General features: G+C 38.7%; 1 protein-coding gene across 2 annotated transcripts in view; it reads right to left on the bottom strand.

The window, feature by feature from the left end:
* The window catches only part of LOC133562239 (CUB and sushi domain-containing protein 3-like), a 673,567-nt gene that overhangs the window by 36,963 nt on the left and 612,889 nt on the right, over positions 1-23,715 (bottom strand). For both annotated transcript variants that reach the window (XM_061916244.1, XM_061916243.1), the window contains exons 61-63: positions 15,551-15,724; positions 14,297-14,370; positions 7,474-7,585 (exon numbers count right to left, since the gene is read on the bottom strand). In XM_061916244.1, coding sequence (XP_061772228.1) covers positions 7,474-7,585; positions 14,297-14,370; positions 15,551-15,724 — 360 coding nt within the window. The remainder of the gene's footprint in view (positions 1-7,473; positions 7,586-14,296; positions 14,371-15,550; positions 15,725-23,715) is intronic.

A 23,715-nucleotide genomic window follows, 5' to 3' on the forward strand; every position in this document is an offset into this window, starting at 1 on the left:
TTTTTAACAAACTGTGTCGCTATATTTTCAACATGATATATTTTATTTTAACCCTTTTCGATGGCCCCTTATGATGATAATAATAATAAAGATAATGAAAATAATAATAATAAAAATTAGAAGGCTTACATTTAAATACCCTCTTTCTGGACACTCAAAGCGCTTTACAGTGAGGAACTGAGAACCTATAATTTATTCACTCCACATTCACACACAGATTGGTGGAAGCTACATTTGTAACCACAGCTGCCCTGGGGTAGACTGACGGAAACGTGGGTGCCAATATACGCCTATGGCCTCTCCGACCACCACCAAACATTCATTCACTTTCAGTATGAGTGGCATTGGGAGCGAGGTGAAGTGTTTTGCCCAAGGACACAACAGCAGTTGCTACTATAGCGTGGCAGAAGCTGGATTAGTACCAAGGACCCTCAACTTTCTGGATGGCGGCTCTAACATCAGAGCTACACTGCCCCAATTATGATGAAAGCCAAGTTAATTATAAATGACTACTGAAAAGCCATTGAAATTGTGAAAACACAGATATATTATAGTTGATGTGTACTTCTTGAAATTGATCTTTGGAGAACATGGACTTAGTGGTCAATGGTGTATTAATGTTGTTCCTTTGAAGTAATTTTTTCTGTCAACTTTTCAAACAATCAAATCATACCTGCCTTGAAGGACAATATACGGTGTCATGAAGCCATTGAGCTTTGTTTGCATGGAGTTAGTGAAAATTTAGACCAAATGGAACACCTTTGAAAAGCCTGATGATAACTTAAGAAAACAGTATGTAAAATGCAACAGTTTTGTAGAACCAATGTCAAATTTTAAATAGGATCAGTTTTATAGTCCATAGCATCAAATTAGTTATTTTGAAGGCACATGTATCCAAAAAAAAATGTATCAAATAATATTGGCGAACAAAAAAATCAATTATTTAAACTTCTATTGATCAATGTCAGTGGTACTAAGTGACTGACTGCTGTGGGTTGAAATCTAACTAGTTTGTTTCCAAAGGAGACAAATACCATGCTTTTAGTCCAAATCGTTCAATGACACCTTCACATGAACTTTTTAGGAATTTTTTTTTTAAGAAATGTTAGCCCAAAAATACCTGAATTCTTAGGGGTTAAAATGGTTTTAAAGCTTAATCTTACAGTTTTCATATCCACTTTGACGGATTAATTGAACAATATTATTAATGTGATTAAAACTTTTAATTTAGGGCTGTAGAAGTTAAAGCGTTAACACATGCAATAAATTAAAAAAATGTATCGCCCTAATTATGTATAAATGCAGATTATTTATTTTGACCGCACATGTTCCTTTACTTTCACCAATGGTTACCTGAAAGGCGGTGCTGGTTGCTGTATGGTCAGTGATCAGGTCAATGCACGTTTTGAGCAAAAAAATTACGTGCATTCAGGTAAAACATTTAAAAAATAGTCCTTTAGGACATTATGCATTCGAGTCAAATGATTTTTTTTTTTAAGTCAATTTAAATTTTCAAGCAAGTAATGTACTCTGATTAATCGTGTTTAATTACATTCAAAATGCTAATTAATCCTATTCAAAATGGATCATTTGACACCACTAATTTCAACACATTTAATTCATTTTAACCTGCAAAATGAATCAAAATCCTTAAAACGTCCCAGACACCATTTTGCAGGCAGTTTGTCCAAATAGTGTTACCATAGCATACGCACAAATGTACAGTTATTTTGTGGTAGCGACAAGCAGCAGAAACAACCAGGTCAATATGGAAAACGCCAAATAGCACGTTGCCCCTGGTGATATAAAGATTGAGTAAAAATAAAAAAAATAAAAACAACATGACAGTCATGTGTATTAAAACATGTGCAAACTTGATCAAGCACGCAAAGCTGAGTTACTAAGCTTGTGGGCAGAGGATTGTTTCTCTTAAGTGAGCAACATTTGAAGGGCAATCCATTCAGTCTGTCTTCATGAATATGCAGAATTCATGCTGATCATCAGAACCCCCACAATAGGCTACCGGGAAAAGATAATATAAATAAAATTATTTAGCACACGCATTGTGATTTGTCAAGACTAAAACTGTTCTGCGGCCATTGTTTTGTGTACAGTGAATCCGGAAAACTATTCACCTTTACTTTTTCCACCTCTTATGTTACATCATTTTTCCAAAATACCCAATAATGACTATGTGAATTTTTTTTTTTTTTCAAGTTTATTAAAAATTAAAAATAAACTTGAAAAAAATCATGTACATAAGTATTCACAGCCTTTGCTCAATATTTCATTGATGCATCTTTGGCAGTAATTACAGCCTCAAGTCTTTATGAATATAATGCCACAAGCTTATCACACCTATCTTTGGGCAGTTTCTCCCATTCTTCTCTGCCCATTCCTGTTTGCAGAACCTCTCAAGCTCCATCAGGTTTGATGAGAAGTTTTGGTTTTTATCCAGGATGTTTTTGTACATAGCTGCATTCATCTTTCTCTCAATCCTGACACGCTTCACTGTAGGGATGGTGATGAGCGGTGCCTGGTTTCCTCTAAAAAAGACGTCTGGCATTCATGCACAAAAAGTTGTTTCTCTCATCAGACCACATCATTTTGTTTTTCATGGTTTGAGAATATTTCAGGTGCATTTTGGCAAACTTTTTACAAAAGAATGGCTTCCATCTGTCCACTATACCATACAGGCCTGATTTGTGGATTGCTGCAGAGATGGTTGCCCTTCTGGATGGTTCTCCTCTCTCCACAGAGGAATACTGCAGCTCTGATAGAAAGACCATCAGGTTCTTGGTCACCTCCCTGACTAGACTAAAATGAATGCAGCAATGTACAGAAACATCCTGGGTAAAAACCAACGCTTCCCATCCAACCTGATGGAGCTTGAGAGGTGCAGCAAAGAGGAATATGCAAAGAGAAAGGGGTACATGTGCTCAAAAATAGGTATGCCAAAGACTGTGTATACATATGTACATTTTTTATTTTTTATTTTTATTTCAATTGCAAATAAAAAAAAAAACACTTTCTTTTCACATTGTATTTTGGGGGTACTGTGTGCATAATTTTGAGGACAAAAATGGATTTGTTCCATTTTGGAATAAGACTGTAACAAACCAACATGTGGAAAAAGTGAAGCGCTGTGAATACTTTCTGAATGCACTGTATGTACTGTATTTAGTGTGTCTAGAAAGAACATGCAAACTGGCAGTTGTGCAGAAATAACTGTGACAAAAGAGGTGATTACACTGCACCTCTGTACTATGTACAGTATGTTTGTAAACATATGGACTGTCTAAAGAAAATATAGTACATATCGTCAATTCAGCAATATCATTCTATAATTTTATAGCTGCTGGATTACTCATAGGGCTGATTAAAACACATTTAATTGATGCGCTTTGGTGACGGCTGCCGTTGTTTTTAATATTGTCGTTTGTTTTTTATATGTATAAAATAACAAGTATTGCAATATGTATTTTTTTTATCTACCAGGATTTTGGCACGCAAAAAAAAAGTGTGTTCCATGCAGATAGACTGCTGCTAAAATGGCCCAAAACGGGATAAATGTCTGTTGCATGTTTCAAAACATGGCAAAATGTCATAGGTAAGAGCATGATAACATGAATGTTCAGTAAATGAGTATTTCAATGAAAAAAAGAAGCATAGTACATGCAAAATTCTAATTTAAATTGGGCGGTCTGCACCTGCACTGAACACAGTCTAAGCAACACGATTAGCACACAATTTTTTTGTTTGCACATGCTGTTTAGCATTGGTTATTTTCAATTAAACACAATTAATGCAGATTAAAAGTTATTATGTGATTAATTAAAAATAATCAAAATTAATCTAAATACAATTTGTTTAACAACACTAATAATGCTAAATGATAAACAAAGCTGATTATGTTGCTAAAAGTTGGAGAAGAACATGCAAAAAAATGCGAGAATTTTTTCCTAAAAACGTATCACTTTTATATAAAGCTATAAAAAGTGACACACAGGTAACACATAGTTCCTATAACTTGTGAATGTATATATTTAATAAAGACCTGCATTGATCGAGTCTATTCTATTTATCCATTCTATACGTCATTTCGGCTCTAACAATGACAGGGCGAGGGCATAGGAAAATCAATAAATTTTTCAAGGCACCACAGGTGATGGATGACAGCCAGAGAGCAGCTCCTGCTGGGCTGCAGCTTCAGCAGATAAAGAAAAACCTGGCAAACAAAGTGTACTGCTCAACACAGGATGGAAGTGCTTCAAAGGCTTTTGCCTCGGAATTACAAGTAGGCTGCCTGTCTGACTGTAATTTCAGTCGGTGACATCACAGCAATAAATGGTAGTAACAGCTAAATACTGTGCATCATTAGGTATGGTGATTACTACTGGAGCATCGATGCATTATGAAACACAAGACTGATACTGCCTCCCTCACAGCCTCAATGTTTATTCAACTTTAGAAAGAAAAAAATGGTGTTTATCAGAAGGCTTCTTTTGGCTCACATGTGACCAAATGTTATGTTTTTCCTTGTTACCATTTGTTTAATTAGTTGCACTTTTCTTAAGGTAGGTAGGTAGGTAGGTATTTATTGTCATTGCACAAGTACAATGAAACTTTGTTTTCAGCAAAAACCCGTTCATGATTAGACAAGCAAACAGTGCACATACAGGCTTACAGAACAGGAACGCTGGTGGGTCGCCACAAAGCGAAAAGATGGGAAAAAGGTAAATGCTGGGGGAGGATGGGTAAAAAAACAATCAAGACTGGGCTCGTAAGGGGGCTTAGTCTGGAGTGGGGAAAAAAAACCTCTATAGCAAAGTACATATACATATTACAACATCTCGAGACTAGCAACGGAGGGGAGGGAGTGGGTGTTAAGGTGGCAGGCTGAAGCTCTTCAGGCGCTGCCCATCCATCCATCACCCTGAAGGATTCGCATCAAGGGCGTTGGATGGGGGGTAGGGAATGTGTGTGTGGCGTATATATTATAATAATATGATTATTTTCTATACAGCTACTTTAAAAAAATGGAAACAATTGTACAGTGGGGCAAAAAAGTATTTAGTCAGCCACCGATTGGGCAAGTTCTCCCACTTAAAATGATGACAGAGGTCTGTAATTTTCATCATAGGTACACTTCAACTGTGAGAGACAGAATGTGAAAAAAAATCCAGGAATTCACTTTGTAGGAATTTTAAAGAATTTATTTGTAAATCATGGTGGAAAATAAGTACTTGGTCAACCATTCAAAGCTCTCACTGATGGAAGGAGGTTTTGGCTCAAAATCTAACGAAACTTGGCCCCATTCATTCTTTCCTTAACACGGATCAATCGTCCTGTACCCTTAGCAGAAAAACAGCCCCCAAAGCATGATGTTTCCACCCCCATGCTTCACAGTAGGTGTGGTGTTCTTGGGATGCAACTCAGTATTGTTATTCCTCCAAACATGACGAGTTGAGTTTATACCAAAAAGTTCTATTTTGGTTTCATCTGAACACATGGCATTCTCCCATGTGCTCCCTGGCAAACTTCAGACGGGCCTGGACATGCACTGGCTTAAGCAGGGGCACATGTCTGGCACTGCAGGATTTGATTCCCTGTCGGCGTAGTGTGTTACTGATGGTAACCTTTGTTACTTTGGTCCCAGCTCTCTGCAGGTCATTCACCAGGCCCCCCTGTGTGGTTCTGGGATTTTTGCTCACCGTCCTCTTGATCATTTTGACCCCACGGGATGAGATCTTGCGTGGACCCCCAGATCGAGGGAGATTATCAGTGGTCTTGTATGTCTTCCATTTTCTGATGATTGCTCCCACAGTTGATTTTTTCACACCACGCTGCTTGCCTATTGTAGATTCACTCTTCCCAGTCTGATGCAGGTCTACAAATATTTTCCTGGTGTCTTTCGACAGCACTTTGGTCTTGGCCATAGTGGAGTTTGGAGTCCGACTATTTGAGGCTGTGGTCAGATGTCTTTTATACAGATAACGAGTTCAAACAAGTGCCATTATTACAGGTAACGAGTGGAGGACAGAAGAGCTTCTTAAAAAAGAAGTTACAGGTCTGTGAGAGCCAGAGATCTTCCTAAGTGACCAAATACTTATTTTCCACCATAATTTACAAATACATTCTTTAAAATTCCTACAATGTGAATTCCTGGATTTTTTTTTATCACATTCTGTCTCTCACAGTTGAAGTGTACCTATGATGAAAATTACAGACCTCCGTCTTCATTTTAAGTGGGAGAATTTGCACAATCGGTGGCTGACTAAATACTTTTTTGCCCCACTGTATTTGCTAACTATTACTTTTGTGATCAGGTCAAAAGTAGAGGGTTTTTTAAACCAGTAGATGGCGTATGTCTGTTATGAAACAGCAACACAGTATCAGTGCAGTGTCAATACAGCCAGTAAGTGTGCAATATGCTCACTGGTGATTACCATGCAGTGCAATGACACCAGACTTCGGACTTGACGGAGTTTGGCCGGAACTTAAGTGGAAAACTAAATTCCTCCAAAATTTGTACGATTTGGAAACAAGACCTGTCGAGAGATGGACACGGCAAAATGGAAAAATGTATCACTGGGGATTACATCAAGCAAACGGACGTGGTTTCAAAGAAGTAATACATTAGCATGTCCAAATGAAAAGTCCGGCGTTATTTAGATTTACAGATTAGGTCAATTCCAGCCAGGAGTTCCCTGCCGCTATTCAGGATGAATTAATATTATTAAACCACATTGCTTTAGTGGTCAACTTCTTTTTACACTTGAATTAATGTTAAAACATTTCACTTTTATTATGACAGTTGATAAGCTATATAATCGGTTTAACCTACGAATAGACTATATTCCTTTAAATCTGTACAGCTCATAGATTAAAAAAAGCCTCCTAATTATGTTTCAAGTAATATGAAGACAGTCCACACACAATCACTGAAGGATTAAGACAACGTATTCATCCTTCCACAAACACTCATACATGCAGGCACGCATAGCAGATTATGCAAACAAGGAAGGGGATGCACTTTAATGCATCTGCCACCTCAGCACAAATGATATTTTAAGTGGGTGTTCCTACATGGGCAAGATCAAGATTAAAAAGTATCATTCTCGACCCCTTATCGCCACACAGCTCTTACTACTGTGCAGCATAGCCAAATGTATAAATGTATGAAAAACATTTCAATGAGACACTGACGCTGAAAAGGATCTCTTGAAGATAAATGCATTACATAACTTCCAAATGCGGTTGCCCTGGCAACGCCGGCAGAACCGCTCAGTCCCTGCTTGACACTGGTCTATGTTCAACTTGTTCTATCAACAAGTGTAAGTGGACTAAAACCTCAACGCTAATGATCAGTACACAGCACAGGCAATAAGTGGAAAGAGGCATAATAAAAGTCACGTGGATACACAGGACTGTGCATTGAAAACATGTCGAGGAAAAAGAGACAATACTCACGGACACAGGAAGCCTGGATGCCGGTCCAGGTGAGATCTGGCAAACATAAGCGGGTGGTGGAACCCTGCAGGAGGTGTCCCTGTTGGCACTGGAAGTCGACCCTGCTGCCCACCTGGACACAAACACACAGGAGACTATGGTTCTGAAGAGTGCAATCCATTTAGCGTGCTTGTCTTCATGTCTATGCAGAATATGTGCTGCTTATTAGAACGCCCACAACTTCTCTCTTGCACTCATCAAAGGTGGACACTCCCTTTCCCTCTCCCTTATCTCCACTGCTTGGTTATTTGCTTTGTTTTGCTTTGGATTCTTGTAGCCTCTTTTTGCATTGCTCTCCAAAATCTAAAAAATGGAATGATCAACTTGCCTTTCAACAAAGATTTTGGGTTTGGGGGGAACCTGCCTGTCTTGACGAAACTGTTGCTGCTGGACACTCGACAGACTCTTGGGAGAAGCGGAGTGCAGCGTGCCCGACGACCCTTTCGGTGGAGGATGTTGAAGTTATCTACCTTTTCGGCACCATGATAACAGGATTTCTGCTGATTGGAATAAATGTGTCCACATTGCCCTGGTGTGTCTACATTTGGAAGATTCTGGCAGCCGCTCAAAGTACCGCAAATATGCCACAAATGATTGGGCACTTCTGGACTAAATTACAAACTTGATGACATCTTGGAGATGCTGTCTGCTCTGCATAGCAAAGTACGATACATTTGAGGACCACAAATAGAAAATTACAGTGACCAATTCAAATATGTTTTCGTTCACTCAAAAACAAACATTCTAATCTGGATTGTTTTCCCTCACTGCAAGCAGTATGGCAAGGTAATGCTTCAAGACTCCCCCAAAGGACAGTGCAGCGAAGACATAACAAACTTCTTCCTTTTAACTATCATTTTTAGTCCACTTTGTATCCTTTTTGTGATGTTGCCCCTGTTGTTTTAATTGAATTGTTGTTTTACCTCACCTATGTTTTGTACAGCGCTCTGTGATTTTATCAGTGAAAAGCGCTTCATAAATAAACTGTACTTACTAACTTACTTACTTCCCTGTCTCTCACAGAGATACACCTGTTGATATTGACTTTTGTTGGACTGACCGGCTGTAATATCGCATTTGCGAGGCCACCAAAGTTGCAGAACACGGACACGCTGCAGGCTTCCAGACATGTATCTACGAAAAATATAAGCCACACACACGTAACCCACCCCACCTTCCATGGCTTTGACGCTTTACTCCACTTGCTATGACGGAGAAAAGAGCAGCGTCCCTTGTGACTGGCAGTTTTGGGCCGCATGCCCCTCCTGTTGCAAGTTTTGTGGTTTTCTGTGTGAACATGTATATATATGTATATATCGAGTTTTTTGTTTTTCTCGGCCCCAGTCTGTGTCCCCCTTAGGAGCCCAGCGTCTACCTTTATGCCACCTTTTACGGTCTGTCGTAAGTGGCGACACATCAGCTTTCCTGTTTTGTTACCCAATACAATGTGTGTCTGCTCTTGAATGGGTTTGTGCTGAAAATGAAATGTTGTACATGTGCAATGACAATAAATATCTTTCTGACCTCTTGAGAGGAGGAGAAACATAAACTTTTCGCAATGTGATTTTTCCTTTATGTTCTGCGACCGCTGTTTAGCATGTTTGAAATGTTCATGCAAACTGGCACAGTTACGCGCAAGTGGTTGTGAGAAAGAAAGAGACCAGGCTGCAAAAACAGATGATTGAAAGAGAGAATGTTCATTCTAAGTGCATGTCAGCATTTTTGGATCGTCAGAAAGAAAAATAATTGACTTATCGTTGATTCAGCAATATCATTTTATAATATTATAGCTGCTGAATAATTTTAGGGGCTGATTAAAACAAATTGAATTGATCCATTTTAGTGTATCCTGGTGTTTTTTTAATTAGATTATTTTTTCATTTGGGAAACATATACATTCTGAACGAAAAACATCTAGCAATATGCATTTTCTTGCATCTGGATCACACAAATGCATCATTACTAGGGCGGTTTGCACTACTTTTGCACTTGTTATCAATTCACAAAGTCTTAGTAGATCACCTGCAAAATGCCCAACTTTACGCAATTGTAAAGTTTACAAAAACTGTTCAGCACCTTTTATTTGGTTCTTAGTAGATCAGGCTCTAAGTGGTGAGGTCCTCCCCCGACAATTTCAATGATTCACTGTAAAGTGAAAGTAGCCGATGAAGACAGTTCTTTGGCACGTCTTCACCACATTTTGTTCTCAAGTGATTCAAGTGCAAAGCTAAGCTACTTGCGGCGATGTCTTGTCTGATGTCCTGCCGAGCACTGGGAAAAAAAAGTAAGTGTTTGGACTTATCTTGAAAGTGACAATGAAAAATCAACTGGGAGGAAATTAAATGGAAATAGAGAGGAGTAACATAGCTCAGGTTGAGCCCACGGCGAGGGTCATGATGTATATTTAGTTCCACTGTGATCTATTTGAACTGTTGCGTTTCACACACACACACACACACACACACACACACACACACACACACACACACACACACACACACACACACACACACACACACACACACACACACACACACGCACACACTGCACACACACGCACACACACACACACACACACACACACACACACGCACACACATAAAACCAGTTGCTTCTTTTTATTTGAGAACCACAACTGATCAGTTTGTTGAGCTCAAATGAGGAATTGTTCAAACTGTTATTACAAATGATGAGTTTGGTAAATGATTATTGAATTACTATTAATTTATCCTCAATTCAATCGCAATAAACAAATGTAATATTTATTCAGTGAGGAGTTAACTGACTTAACCCGCCTCTTAATACCACCATTATCCCGTTCCAATTATGCAAACCATCAACAACAAATAACAGAGGTCCTCAATTACATTTATTAAAGGGCCAGCATTTTTCTCGGCAGACAGTGTAAGGGCCAATATAGTTTAAAGAATACATAATACATCTAATCACTCCAGGGTGCAATCACTCCTTGTTTATCAGCTGTTGTGGTATTCGAATAGCTTGGCAGGTTGCAACAGTTTTGCTCTAATAAACTTATTCGAGGGCTAGGGATAGGTACCTTTTACATTTGAATTAATACGATACCAATTTACGGTACATGAGAATCGATACCGGTACCAATTTTCCTTACTTCTGCGTGTGCTCATGTGTTGATAAATGTTACCTGTTTTATCTATCAGTCAGCTCATAATGATAACTGTTCGGTGTAGTTGTTATATCCTGATTTCTTACACTTCTGAGTCTTATTTGAAGTCCCAGATGTTAGATGGCAGTGGTGAATAGACTATACAGTGTGTTTCCTGAGCAGGGAGTAGTCTTTGCCATTAGAGTTCCATCCATCCATTTTCTACCGCTTATTCCCTTTTGGGGTCGCGGGGGGCGCTGGCGCCTATCTCAGCTACAATCGGGCGGAAGGCGGGGTACACCCTGGACAAGTCGCCACCTCATCGCAGGGCCAACACAGATAGACAGACAACATTCACACTCACATTCAAACACTAGGGCCAATTTAGTGTTGCCAATCAACCTATCCCCAGGTGCATGATTTTGGAGATGGGAGGAAGCCGGAGTACCCGGAGGGAACCCACGCATTCACGGGGAGAACATGCAAACTCCACACAGAAAGATCCCGAGCCTGGATTTGAACCCAGGACTGCAGGAACTTCGTATTGTGAGGCAGACGCACTAACCCCTCTGCCACTGTGAAGCCCTGCCATTAGAGTTAATCTAGATATTTGTTGTTTCCTACAACATATTTATATTTTGAGTATTGTACTTATTCCACACCAGCTGTTTGATTGTAACGTGCATTTTAGTTGTAGTTTTCATTACCAAATTTGGAGGTGTTGAAATAGCCATGTAAAATCGTTATTGCTACTCAGTAACAAGTGTATGGCAAATCTAATGTAAATTATCATGGAGTGAGCGCAGTGGTGCCTCACTGTATGATGAAATGTTTTCTATCAGGCAAACTTGGTTTGTTGGCATGGAAAATTGCAACATTACCAAGAGACAGTCTGACTGGATCTACTATGAGTGCTGCTTGAGTGATTGTTTACCCGCCAAATGTTTGAGCCGACCGAGTCTGCAACCGGACATGACGTCACGTGCAACAAAGGAATCGAAATATGACACCGATTGATTTCATGCGACTCAATACGGTAGGAGAAGTAGTATCGTTGGAAGTCGGTTGTTGCCTATGAAAGTACCAAATTGGGTACCCACTCCTATAAAGCACAGAACAATGCTGAAATTCATCTGGGCTAGCTCGCTGGCCCCAAATCTAAAATGTGATTGGTTGAAGAAACAGCCCCCTTGCTATTATAGTTTCAATTACACAGGCCAGCACTCCTGACACTGAAAATCTTGGGCAGATTCGATTCACATGGCAACATACAGAAACTGAATGAATGAATGAATGAATGAATGAATGAATGGTTTATCTTGAGCCATGCAACAAAACAAAAAAATATCATAAAATACAAAAATATATATATATACATTATATTTACAGCTACATTGAAAACATTACATGTGACTAATCTTTTGTAGAAGTCAAGATTGGCTCAAAAGGGAGTGGGAAGAAGTAAACTTATTAGGTCCCACCCGTATACATATACAATATATATTTACAATATATAATACAATAATATATATAATATAATTCAATTCAGTGGTTGCTGCGTAGATGCTAGAGATTATCTCTATATAATACATTTAAATTCACACACACTTACATATATACATATGCACACACATATTTACACATACACACACATATATAAAAACACGTATATACAAATTATATATACATACATATATATGTATACATACATATACATACATACAATACATACATATACACACACAATCACATACATACACACATGCATATACCCAAAATACACACATATCCATCATATATATATACACACACACACACACATACACACACCTATATAAATACTATATATATAATAGTATATATAATATACACTTTCCTCTATACATTATTAACAGTTTTTGGTGCCTATTGGAACAAGCTTTCATTTTGACTGTGATTAATAGTGGTTAATAGTGGCTATATGGCTGTGGAGCTGCTGCCCCTGTTCAACAGGACCTGAGGCCACTTTTGCTATGTGTCCTATGCTGTGCATTAAAAGAGACGAGGGGAGCCCCCTGCCAGAGGAATCTGATTTGACAAAAAATCCAACAAACACATAGTTGAAACAATGCATTCAAGAGACATGCTTCAAAATTAAGATTATAGACTGTTTGAAATGAAGTAATGTTATTTAATTGAAAAAAAATGAAAGAATTTAAGTTGTAAATATAGGTCAGTGCTTCTTCTGATTGTGTTTAAGCCTGCAGGAAAGGACTTGCTGGCTCGGACTGCCCTCAACTGTTAAATATGCAAGGGTAATTTGACCCTTGTATTTGTTCCTCTCAGTGAGCAATGGACCAATGCCAATTGTAATATTTGCATCGTTATCAGGAAGAGTGTTTTGTTGAAGGTGTAATGTTTGGAGCTGACACTAATTGTTGAACTTTTTTTTTTCTCTGTAAATAATATGACTCAAAGATCCGTGCTCTACTTAGTACTATTAGTCTGATACCTGTATTAACAAATATTACATCATCACACCCAATATATAGAAATTAGGAACATTTGATTATTTGAAGAAACTCTATTGGCCTGTACACTAAGACTATGTTCACACTGCAGGATCGGATGTGCAATTCAGATTTTTTGGTCAAATCCTGTCTTTTGATGTAGTCATTTACATTACAAAAAATGTGATGTCTAATGTGAATGCAATCTGACCTGCATGCAGACATGTCGTCAGACATGCTGGAGTGTTTACTTGTCAGTCATGGCGCATTTGTGGCAATTGGAAAGCTTTTGTGCAATAAAAAGTTACATTTTATTAACTAAATTATAGCACATAGAAGATTTAGAAGGAAGGGGATAAGAATTTTTGCTCTGGTAGTTTCCGGGACATTTTACTTTCACGTCTGCTCTTAAGATCGTGACAGCGAGCAGTCGGAGACATGAGTGGTGGAACATTTACGGGAGTTCCTACATTTTATTTTTACCTGTTTTCTGCTCATATGTCAAGTATTCGTTTTTCTAACCATCTATTTTGGTGAATGATTATGACATTTATCGCTTTTTGATGACAGCCTGGTTTGCAACCGGAGTGTTCACACTGCAGTCGCAACGCATACATATCCCATTTATATCCACATACAAAAGAGGCTTTGGTCGGATATAAAAAGTTTGCAAAGTTTCATTATTCACATTAAAATTAACTCCACAGAAAGATCCCGAGCCTGGGATTGAACTCGGGACCTTCATATTGTGAGGCCCATGCACTAACCCCTGTGCCAGTGTGGGAAGCACACAGACTTCTGAGTGGAGTTTGACTCGTGGGTTCCCTTCAGGTACTCCGGCTTTCTCCCACCTCCAAAGACATGCACCTGGGGATAGGTTGATTGGCAACACTTAATTGGCCCTAGTGTGTGAATGTGAGTGTGAATGTTGTCTGTCTATCTGTGTTGGCCCTGCGATGAGGTGGCGACTTGTCCAGGGTGTATGCCACCTTCCATCCAAATCCAGCTGGGATAGGCTCCAGCACCCCCCGCGACCCCAAAAGGGACAAGCAGTAGAAAATGGATGGATGGACATTGAAATGAAAAATTTCGATACAGGTCGCATTTGAGCAAAAAAATCAGAACTGGCCAGGTTCACGATGCATGCTGCAGCGTTTAAAACAGCATTTACCTTAAAACCAGTGGTGTAGTTCATGAAGCCATGCTCAAGTATTCCAGGATTTTCACAGGTGGTTCTCGTGGGCTCTGCAAAAACAAATCATGATTAGATAAGGATTAGAATAAGAACAAGCCTGTTAGCTGATCAAAGGGGAACATTATCACTATTTCAGAAGGGTTAAAACCAATAAAAATCAGTTCCCAGTTGCTTATTTTATTTTTCGAAGTTTTTTTCAAAATTTTACCCATCATGGAATATCCTTTAAAGTGCTGGATTTTCGCTATCTGTAAATCCACCCGTCCATTTTCCTCTGACGTCACATAGTGATGCCAATACAAACAACATAGCGGATAGAACAGCAAGATATAGCGACATTAGCTCGGATTCAGACTCGGATTTCAGCGGCTTAAGCGATTCAACAGACTATGCATGTATTGAAATGGATGGTTGGAGTGTGGAGGCAGATAGCGAAAACGAAATTGAAGAAGAAACTGAAGCTATTGAGCAAATAGCTATTGAAGCTATTCGGGGATCGCTTTCTAACCAACGAATGCATCTTTTGACCACTGGCTCAACTTAAATCAGTCGATTGGTAAGTGTTTGTTTGGCATTAAATGTGGGTGGAGGGAAAGGCTGGATGCAAATATAGCTACAAATGTACATACAGCTAGCCTAAATAGCATGATAGCATCGATTAGCTAGCAGTCATGCCGTGACCAAATATGTCTGATTAAAACATACGTCAATAACATCAACAAAACTCACCTTTGTGATTTCGTTGACTTTATCGTTGGAAACGCATCTGCTTTGAGTGTCGCGGGATATCCACACAATCTTGCCATTTCTGCCATGCTAATCGATACACACTCCACGTAAGACAACTTGAATCCGTCTCTGTTCATGTTGTTACACCCTCCGACAACACACCGACGAGGCATGAAGTCTCCAAGGTACGGAAAACAGTCGAAAAAACGGAAAATAACAGAGCTGATTTGACTTGCGTGTGTGATGTGTTTGAGAAAATGGTGGATTGCTTCCCATTGTGACGCCAAGGATGAAAGGTCATCGCTCCGACAGCGAACAATTGAACGGCGTTTGAATCGCCAAATTCACCCTTTTAGATTTCGAAAATCGGTTAAAAAAACATATGTTTTTTTTCTGCGACATCAAGGTATATATTGACGCTTACATAGGTCTGGTGATAATGTTCCCCTTTAATGACTTAGCATTATCCATATTAATCTGGCTTGAAACAGGACTCTGTACCGATGCATCGAGGCTGCGCTCCACTCCAGGTGCCGTCCTCTTGGCACATACGTGTTGTCGATCCTACCAGCACAAAGGGGGCGCTGCAGCTAAATGTCACCTCCGACTTGAAGATAAAGCTGCGCCCTTCTCGCCGTCCTTTGGCAGGCGTGCCAGGATCTCCACAGAACTTGGCTGGAAAGGCAAAGATAAAACATAACATTCAAAATGCAGCTAAAATGATGAGCTCAGGGCAAATGTCTAACATGGATGATGCACAGGTTTGGTTGTCTGCACTTTAACAGTTAACCTGGGTTTCTTGGCTCAGCAGGGTTATTCTAAATAGATAGATAGATAGATAGATAGATAGATAGATAGATAGATAGATAGATAGATAGATAGATAGATAGATAGATAGATAGATAGATAGATAGATAGATAGATAGATAGATAGATAGATAGATAGATAGATAGATAGATAGATAGATAGATAGATAGATAGATAGATAAATAGATAGATAGATAGATAGATAGATAGTATTTTATTGAATCCTTCAGGAGAGTTCCCTCAGGAAAATTAATTAACTAATTAGTAAGAAAATCCTGCACAGATACTTTTTTTAAGAAAACAGCAGAGATAAAGAAAACAGAGACAATTTGTGCTGTTGCTCCTCATCAATGACAAATGACTCAATAAATACATTGCCTGGTCCACAACAAAAAGTCATACACCGTAAATATTTCGCTCGACCGCTGTTAACTGTAATTATGACACGCATTCGATGTGGAATCCTTTCCATACGAGCCTGCAATGTTTTTTCTTTTATTTCTGCGGAGAGTTGCATTGTTTTTGCCAAGATCTTGTATTGCTGTCAAGAGATTTACATAGTGAAGTGTCCCAACTGCCCTTCCATTTTTTAATAATGGATAATAACAAATTGGACAGTTTGAAACCCGATTCTAGTACTTTCAAGAACTTTCTTAAACGTTTTCTCATGCCAATAATTTGACCTTTACAAAACAAATAAACAACTTTTCCACGACCACAGTGTCTTTCAACATGGTTGTTGCACAGGGCCCTATACTACATTTTCGATTTTATAGAATTAGTTATACACGTTTAAAATGTTCTCCATAATGTTAAAGTACCATATCATGAGGATGGTGTGTTTTACGTTACCATAGGTTTATTTTCTTATGCCACTTCTTTATCTTGTGATCTTCACAAGATTTCCATTGGATGTTTTGAAATTGTCATTTTCTCTGTCCGAATAGCTTTTGCTGCTGGAGGCACCCATTAAAAACAATGTGAAGACGTGAGGAGCCCACACCCTTGTGACGTCATCGTCTGCGACTTCCGGTAAAGGCGAGGCTTTTTTATCAGCACCAAAAGTTGCGAACTTTATCGTCGATGTTCTCTACTAAATCCTTTCAGCAAAAATATGGCAATATCGCGAAATGATCAAGTATGACACATGGAATGGACCTGCTATCCCCGTTTGAATAAGAACATCTAATTTCAATAGGCCTTTAAAAGACAAACTTTTGTATTTACCAACCCTGTTCAATAACTAATTAAGTTTGGAAATTGAAGTTCCATTGCATGTCCGATATCCAACTTTTTACTGTTTGCTGATAACCAGTAGCAGGGGGTCGACCCCTGACCAATCACAACAAAGAGAGAAGGTGTGGTCGAGGGAGGAGGCTGCGGAATCCGAGCGTTTTGGGCAAAAGGAGAAGAATGGAGATTTGCTCTAAGAGACTCTTCGCTACAGTGCTTTGAATTTTAAAGACGGTGATTTTTTTTTGTGGGGGGGGGGGGCAGACTGTGTAAAAGGTTATTTCAATTTTATTTTCCATAAACATTTCCTTTAACTTTGAGTGGTTTAGCGAGCGGCATAGGAATACGCACTAATGCAGGGACGGCGTGGCGCAGTGGGAGAGTGGCCGTGCGCAACCCGAGGGTCCCTGGTTCAAATCCCACCTGGTACCAACCTCGTCACGTCCGTTGTGTCCTGAGCAAGACACTTCACCCTTGCTCCTGATGGGTCCTGGTGAGCGTCTTGCATGGCAGCTCCCTCCATCAGTGTGTGAATGTGTGTGTGAATGGGTGAATGTGGAAGTAGTGTCAAAGCGCTTTGAGTACCTTAAAGGTAGAAAAGCGCTATACAAGTACAACACATTTATCATTTATTTATTGTACTGTGTCTGCATCTATCAATCCACAGTAATCATAATGATCAGGAACCACTTTGGGAGGGGGAGGGGGGTTAAGAGTAAGAGACCAAAAGTCACAGCAGTCATTTCTACATCTAAAGCAGCTGCAGGATGAAAACAATAATGAGGCAGGCTGCTGCTCCAGGCTGACATGTTCTGCCTCTTGGAGGCCTGCAGACTGCGATAAGTTCTTGCTTGCTTTCCTCCTCTAACACACAATTACCTTCTTTTTTTTAAATTTTGCTTCACATAACAAAATCTGAATAAAATAAAAAAAAATGATTAGTTCAGGCAAGACTGGCAAAAGATTATACTTAGGGAAATTTAAAAAAAACTAATAACTGTAATATGAGATGCAGCTTTTCCAAGTTGTCATGCCTGATAACACTGGCAAATACTGACGGTCAAAATTGCCTGTGCGTGTGATTACCAATTAAACACATGAAAAAAGAAACACTTCTTTCAGGAGATTATACTTTCAGGAGATTTTGTGCGCCTGTGTACCAAACCGGAGCCTTTGTGCGGACAAATATACGGTGGCCAACAGGAACAAACACACAGCAATGTCCAAAACCCACACAAACCTACATAAAACTTATGATATGTGGAAAACACAACTTATTAAATCAGTAGTTCTATTGTATTGTATTGTTTTGTGTGTGTGCGTGTGTGAGCGTATGTGTGAGTGCCATGTGTGAGCCCCTGAATTGCTGGGTTACATGTGATGTCGTACCTGGAGGCCATGTCCTCCAAGTCAAGCACACAGAGGGCAAACATGAGTATTTCTCGCAAGAAGTCAACTGAAAGTGAGTGAACATGCTGCATACAGTACATGCACTATTCTAATCTGCGGAAATGTGTTCACTAGGGATTTTAGTAAGAGTTATTAAAACGTTACTAAAAGTTATTCAACCAAAAACCGCGGAGAAAGCTGGTTGCTGTGTTTAAAGGCCTACTGAAATGAGATTTTCTTATTCAAACGGGGATAGCAGGTCCATTCTATGTGTCATACTTGATCATTTCACGATATTGCCATATTTTTCCTGAAAGGATTTAGTAGAGAACATCGACGATAAAGTTCGCAACCTTTGGTGCTGATAAAAAAGCCTTGCCTTTACCGGAAGTCGCAGACGATAACGTCACAAGGATGAGGGCTCCTCAGGTCCTCACATTGTTTTTCATTTTAATGGGAGCCTCCAGCAGCAAGAGCTATTCGGACCGAGAAAACGACAATTTCCCCAATAATATGAGCGCAGATGAAAGATTCGTGGATGATGATATTGATAGCGAAGGACTAGAAAAAAATAAATAAAAAAATAAATAAAGTTTAAAAAAACAAAGAGGCGATTGCATTGGGACAGATTCAGATGTTTTTAGACACATTTACTAGGACAATTCTGGGACATCCCTTATCTTTCTATTGTGTTGCTATAGTTTTAGTGAGATTAAATAGTACCTGATAGTCGGAGGGGTGTTTCCACGGGTGTCTTGAGGCCAATGTCTGAGGGAAGTCGACGCAAACTCCTCAGATCTCCGGTAAGAGGCGACTTTTTAACACAATTTTCTCACCGAAACCTGCCGGTTGACAAGTGGTCGGGATCCATGTTTGCTTGACCGCTCTGATCCATAGTAAAGCTTCACCTCCGGGAATTTTAAACAAGGAAACACGGTGTGTTTGTGTGGCTAAAGGCTAAAGCTTCCCAACTCCATCTTTCTACTTTGACTTCTCCATTATTAATTGAACAAATTGCAAAATATTCAGCAACACAGATGTCCACAATACTGTTTTATTGCCCGATGAAAAGAGACGACTTTTAGCTACAGTAGTGCTGCGCAAATATTTCCTGACAGTCCATGACGTGACACGCGCACGCGTCATCATTCCGCGACGTTTTCAACAAGGAACTCCGCGGGAAATTTAAAATTGCAATTTAGTAAACTAAACCGGCCGTATTGACATGTGTTGCAATGTTAATATTTCATCATTGATGTATAAATTATTAGACTGCGTGGTCGGTAGTAGTGGTTTTCAGTAGGTCTTTAACCTGTCTCTCGTCAACTGCGGTCGACAACCCGATCATGTTTGCACTGTCTGTATGACCTTAAAATTAACTGTACGTTTATGATTTATCCACTTTTCCTATCCATATACTTACATATGAGCATTTTTCATTAGGAAACTTCTACATGGAATGGATGCTTGCGCTAGTAATAATGCCATGAATTGATTTACGTGGACCCCGACTTAAACAAGTTAAAACACTTATTCGGGTGTCACCATTTAGTGGTCAATTGTACGGAATATGTACTGTACTGTACAATCTACTAATGAAAGTTTCAATTAATCAATCAATCATAAACAAGATGAATAAATCTCATGCAGGCTGCATAATTATTAGCAACGACATATCGCTAAAGTAGGGAAGGGATTCATTTGGCACCATTCCTGTTTCTTGTCACCTTAACATCAAAAAGCATAGGAAGTGTAACGTCGTGGACGCATGGTGATGCGCGGATTGTTCTTCCAAGATGCAGCAGAAACTCCAGGGGAAAAATGCAGGTGAGGAAAATGATTTATTCCTCATAAATCACACAGAGAAGACACAAACACGAGAAGAGTGTGCCTATAGCACGGGGAGTTAACGGAATAGCGGACAAGAAAAATGCATAAGGCACAGCTTAACTCAAGGGTGCAAAGGGTAGGCGACAGGATAGAATACATAGCTCTCTGATTAGTGCCCGGGAACAGGTGAACGTCCCGAACACTAATCAGAGGCAGGTGAATACAATGAATAACCATAGCAACCAAGGAGACACAAAACAGGGGTGATGAAACATAACTTAAACAACAAGTGAATCAAAAACATAAATAAACTATGCTCTGGGCATGACAGGAAGATAAATACTGTTAGTCTTTTACTCGTTTTACACATAGACTTAAAAATAGAAACTCCATGCCAGTAAAAGCTTTTGCTTAGAGCACACTGTCAAATTACTGTACTGTTTAAATTAATTGTAACTTATTATAGTAATTAGGGGTGTGGGAAAAAATAAATTCGAATACGTTGTGCGATTCAGAATCGATTCTCATTTTTTAAAAATCGATTTTTTGGGGGGGATTTTTATTTACATTTTTTATTTATCAATCCAACAAACCACTGCACAGCAATACCATAACAATGCAATCCAATTCTAAAACCAAACCTGACTCAGCAACACTCAGAACTGCAATAAACAGAGCAATTGAGAGGAGACACAAACACAACACAGAACAAACCAAAAGTAGTGAAACCAAAATTAATGTTATCAACAACAGTATCAATATTAGTTATAATTTCAGCATAGCAGTGATTAAAAATCCCTCATTGACATTATCATTAGACATTTATAAAAATAAGAAAAAAGAACAATAGTGTCACAGTGGATTACACTTGCATCGCATCTCATTAGCTTGACAACACACTGTGTCCAATATTTTCACAAAGATAAAATAAGTCATATTTTTGGTTCGTTTAATAGATAAAACAAATTTACATTATTGCAATCAGTTGATTAAACATTGTCCTTTACAATTATAAAAGCGTTTTTCTTTTTTTTTAATCTACTACTCTACTAGCATGTCAGCAGACTGGGGTAGATCCTGCAATATCCTATGTATTGAATGAATACAGAATCCTTTTGAATCGGAAAAATATCGTTTTAGAATCGAGAATCGAATAAAAAAAAAAAATCGATATATTATCGAATCGTGACCCCAAGAATCGATATTGAATCGAATCATGGGACACCCAAAGATTCACAGCCCTAATAGTAGTCATTATAATTATATAAAGAAACAACACCAAATGCTTACTTATTTTCCGCTGTCTGCTCTGTCACAATTTTTTCAGGCATTCTCTGTGCAAGTTTTGAACTTGAAAAGCGTTTGTTGATTTTATACATTCATTTATGTTCCAACATATTTACCCTCACATTTTAAGAGAGTTTCTAATCTGTGGAGAGCAATCAATACCAGTATTTTTTGTTGGTTAATGAGAGACAATAAGAGATTATCATCATAATTCAACATCTCCAACATGTAAATGTTGTCTTTTTACTATGTCAGCATTGCCAATGAATATTTGTTCTTCGTTGTCATATGCTGGATGAAAAGGTTAAATAAAGATAAACACAAGAAAGTGAGGACGCCAGTGTGTTACTAAATATTTATATACTACATTACTCAGAAGGCTAAGCGCTGTCGACAGGAACTGCAAGTAGGTCTGAGCTATGCAGGAGGACCTCAATTGTGCAATTTGAGCAATAAAGAGTTTAAATATTGTTTCAAGTTGCTGTTCGTGCTACGTTTACAAAATAAATGTAAGTTTTCATTAGACAGGTGATATGGGGGTTTGAGTGCTGCTTAGAGACAAGCTTGATTTGTGAAAATTACGCTGAGTAGCCATAATGGGAAGTTGTGGGTATTGGACAAAAATGTGAGGCCACGGATAATTTGCAGTGACGCCACTAATCCACACATAAGTCCAACATTGTCTTCCATGGTTTAATGCTCAACCATATACCTTGAAATGTCCATTTCAGTGATGTTGAATATTTTATACATGAGAAAAGTATTTATTCTAAGAGTACATGTATCCTTTCCATCACATTCAGTTAGTTTTTTCCAGGGTATCTGACTTTTTTATTGGCCTCTAAACCTTGAAAATATGCCAACATCTGCAGTGCTGGAGGTAAGTAAACAGTAGGCATATTGGCCCCCTGCCCATCAAGTGAACTCAGAAGTGCCTCTTAGTCACGTGGTTGCAACTCAGCAATATGCCAACATGGGACATCCATTACTGGCTAGTCTTCATGGTGAAGCTTCTTTTTCTCGCCCATCTAACACTGACATAGAAAGACAAATATTTTAAATCACCATCTTCCTGGCAAAGTTCTCTATTGTATCGGCAGTGCTCAGTTTTGACGATTGTCAGGCAAGACCTGCAACTTCCATACCATCCATCCATTTTCTACGGCTTGTCCCAACTTATTTTATTTAAAACAGGACAACCGGTGTAAATAGTTTTCCAAAAAAATGGATATACTGCCTGTCTCAGAACTTTCTGAAACAGTAAGAATTATTCCGTCCATCTCGTGTTGTCCCGATACCAATATTTTGGTATCGGTACCAAAATGTATTTTGATACTTTTCTAAATAAAGGGGACCACAAAAAAATGGCATTATTGGCTTTATTCTAATAAAAAAAATCTTACGGTATATTAAACATATGTTTATTATTGCATTCGAAGAACAGTTTTGGCTTTAAATACAATAGTGAACATACAAGACAACTTGTCTTTTAGTAGCAAGCAAACAAAGGCTCCTAATTTGTCTGCTGACATATGCAGTAACATATTCTGTCCTTTCTCATTCTGTTATTTTGTGAAAATTTTAAAGGAAAAGCTGTAAAAAAAACCATTGTTAATCCACTTATTCATTTACTGTTAATATCCGGTTATTTTCCGTTTAAACATGTTCTATATATCAATCCATCCATCCATTTTCTACCGCTTATTCCCTTTTGAGGTTGCGGGGGGCACTGGCGCCTATCTCAGCTACAATCGGGCGGAAGGCGGGGTACACCTTGGACAAGTCGCCACCTCATCGCAGGGCCATGTTCTATCTATACTTCTGTTAAAATGTCATAATCACTTATTCTTCTGTTGTTTGGATACTTTACATTGGTTTTGGATGATACCACAAATTTAGGTATCGATTCGATACCAAATAGTTGCAGGATTATACTTTGGTCATATTCAAAGTGCTTATGTGTCCAGGGACATAGTTACTGAGTTTATAAATATAATATGAATTTTAAAAAAAGGAAAAAAGATTTTGTGACAATAAAAAATATAGATGTAATTATAGTAGTATCGGCTAGGTACGCTATTGTACTTGTTATCATTACAGTGGATGTCAGGTATAGATC

The sequence above is a fragment of the Nerophis ophidion genome, linkage group LG11, assembly GCF_033978795.1.
Source record: "Nerophis ophidion isolate RoL-2023_Sa linkage group LG11, RoL_Noph_v1.0, whole genome shotgun sequence".
NCBI lineage: Eukaryota > Metazoa > Chordata > Actinopteri > Syngnathiformes > Syngnathidae > Nerophis > Nerophis ophidion.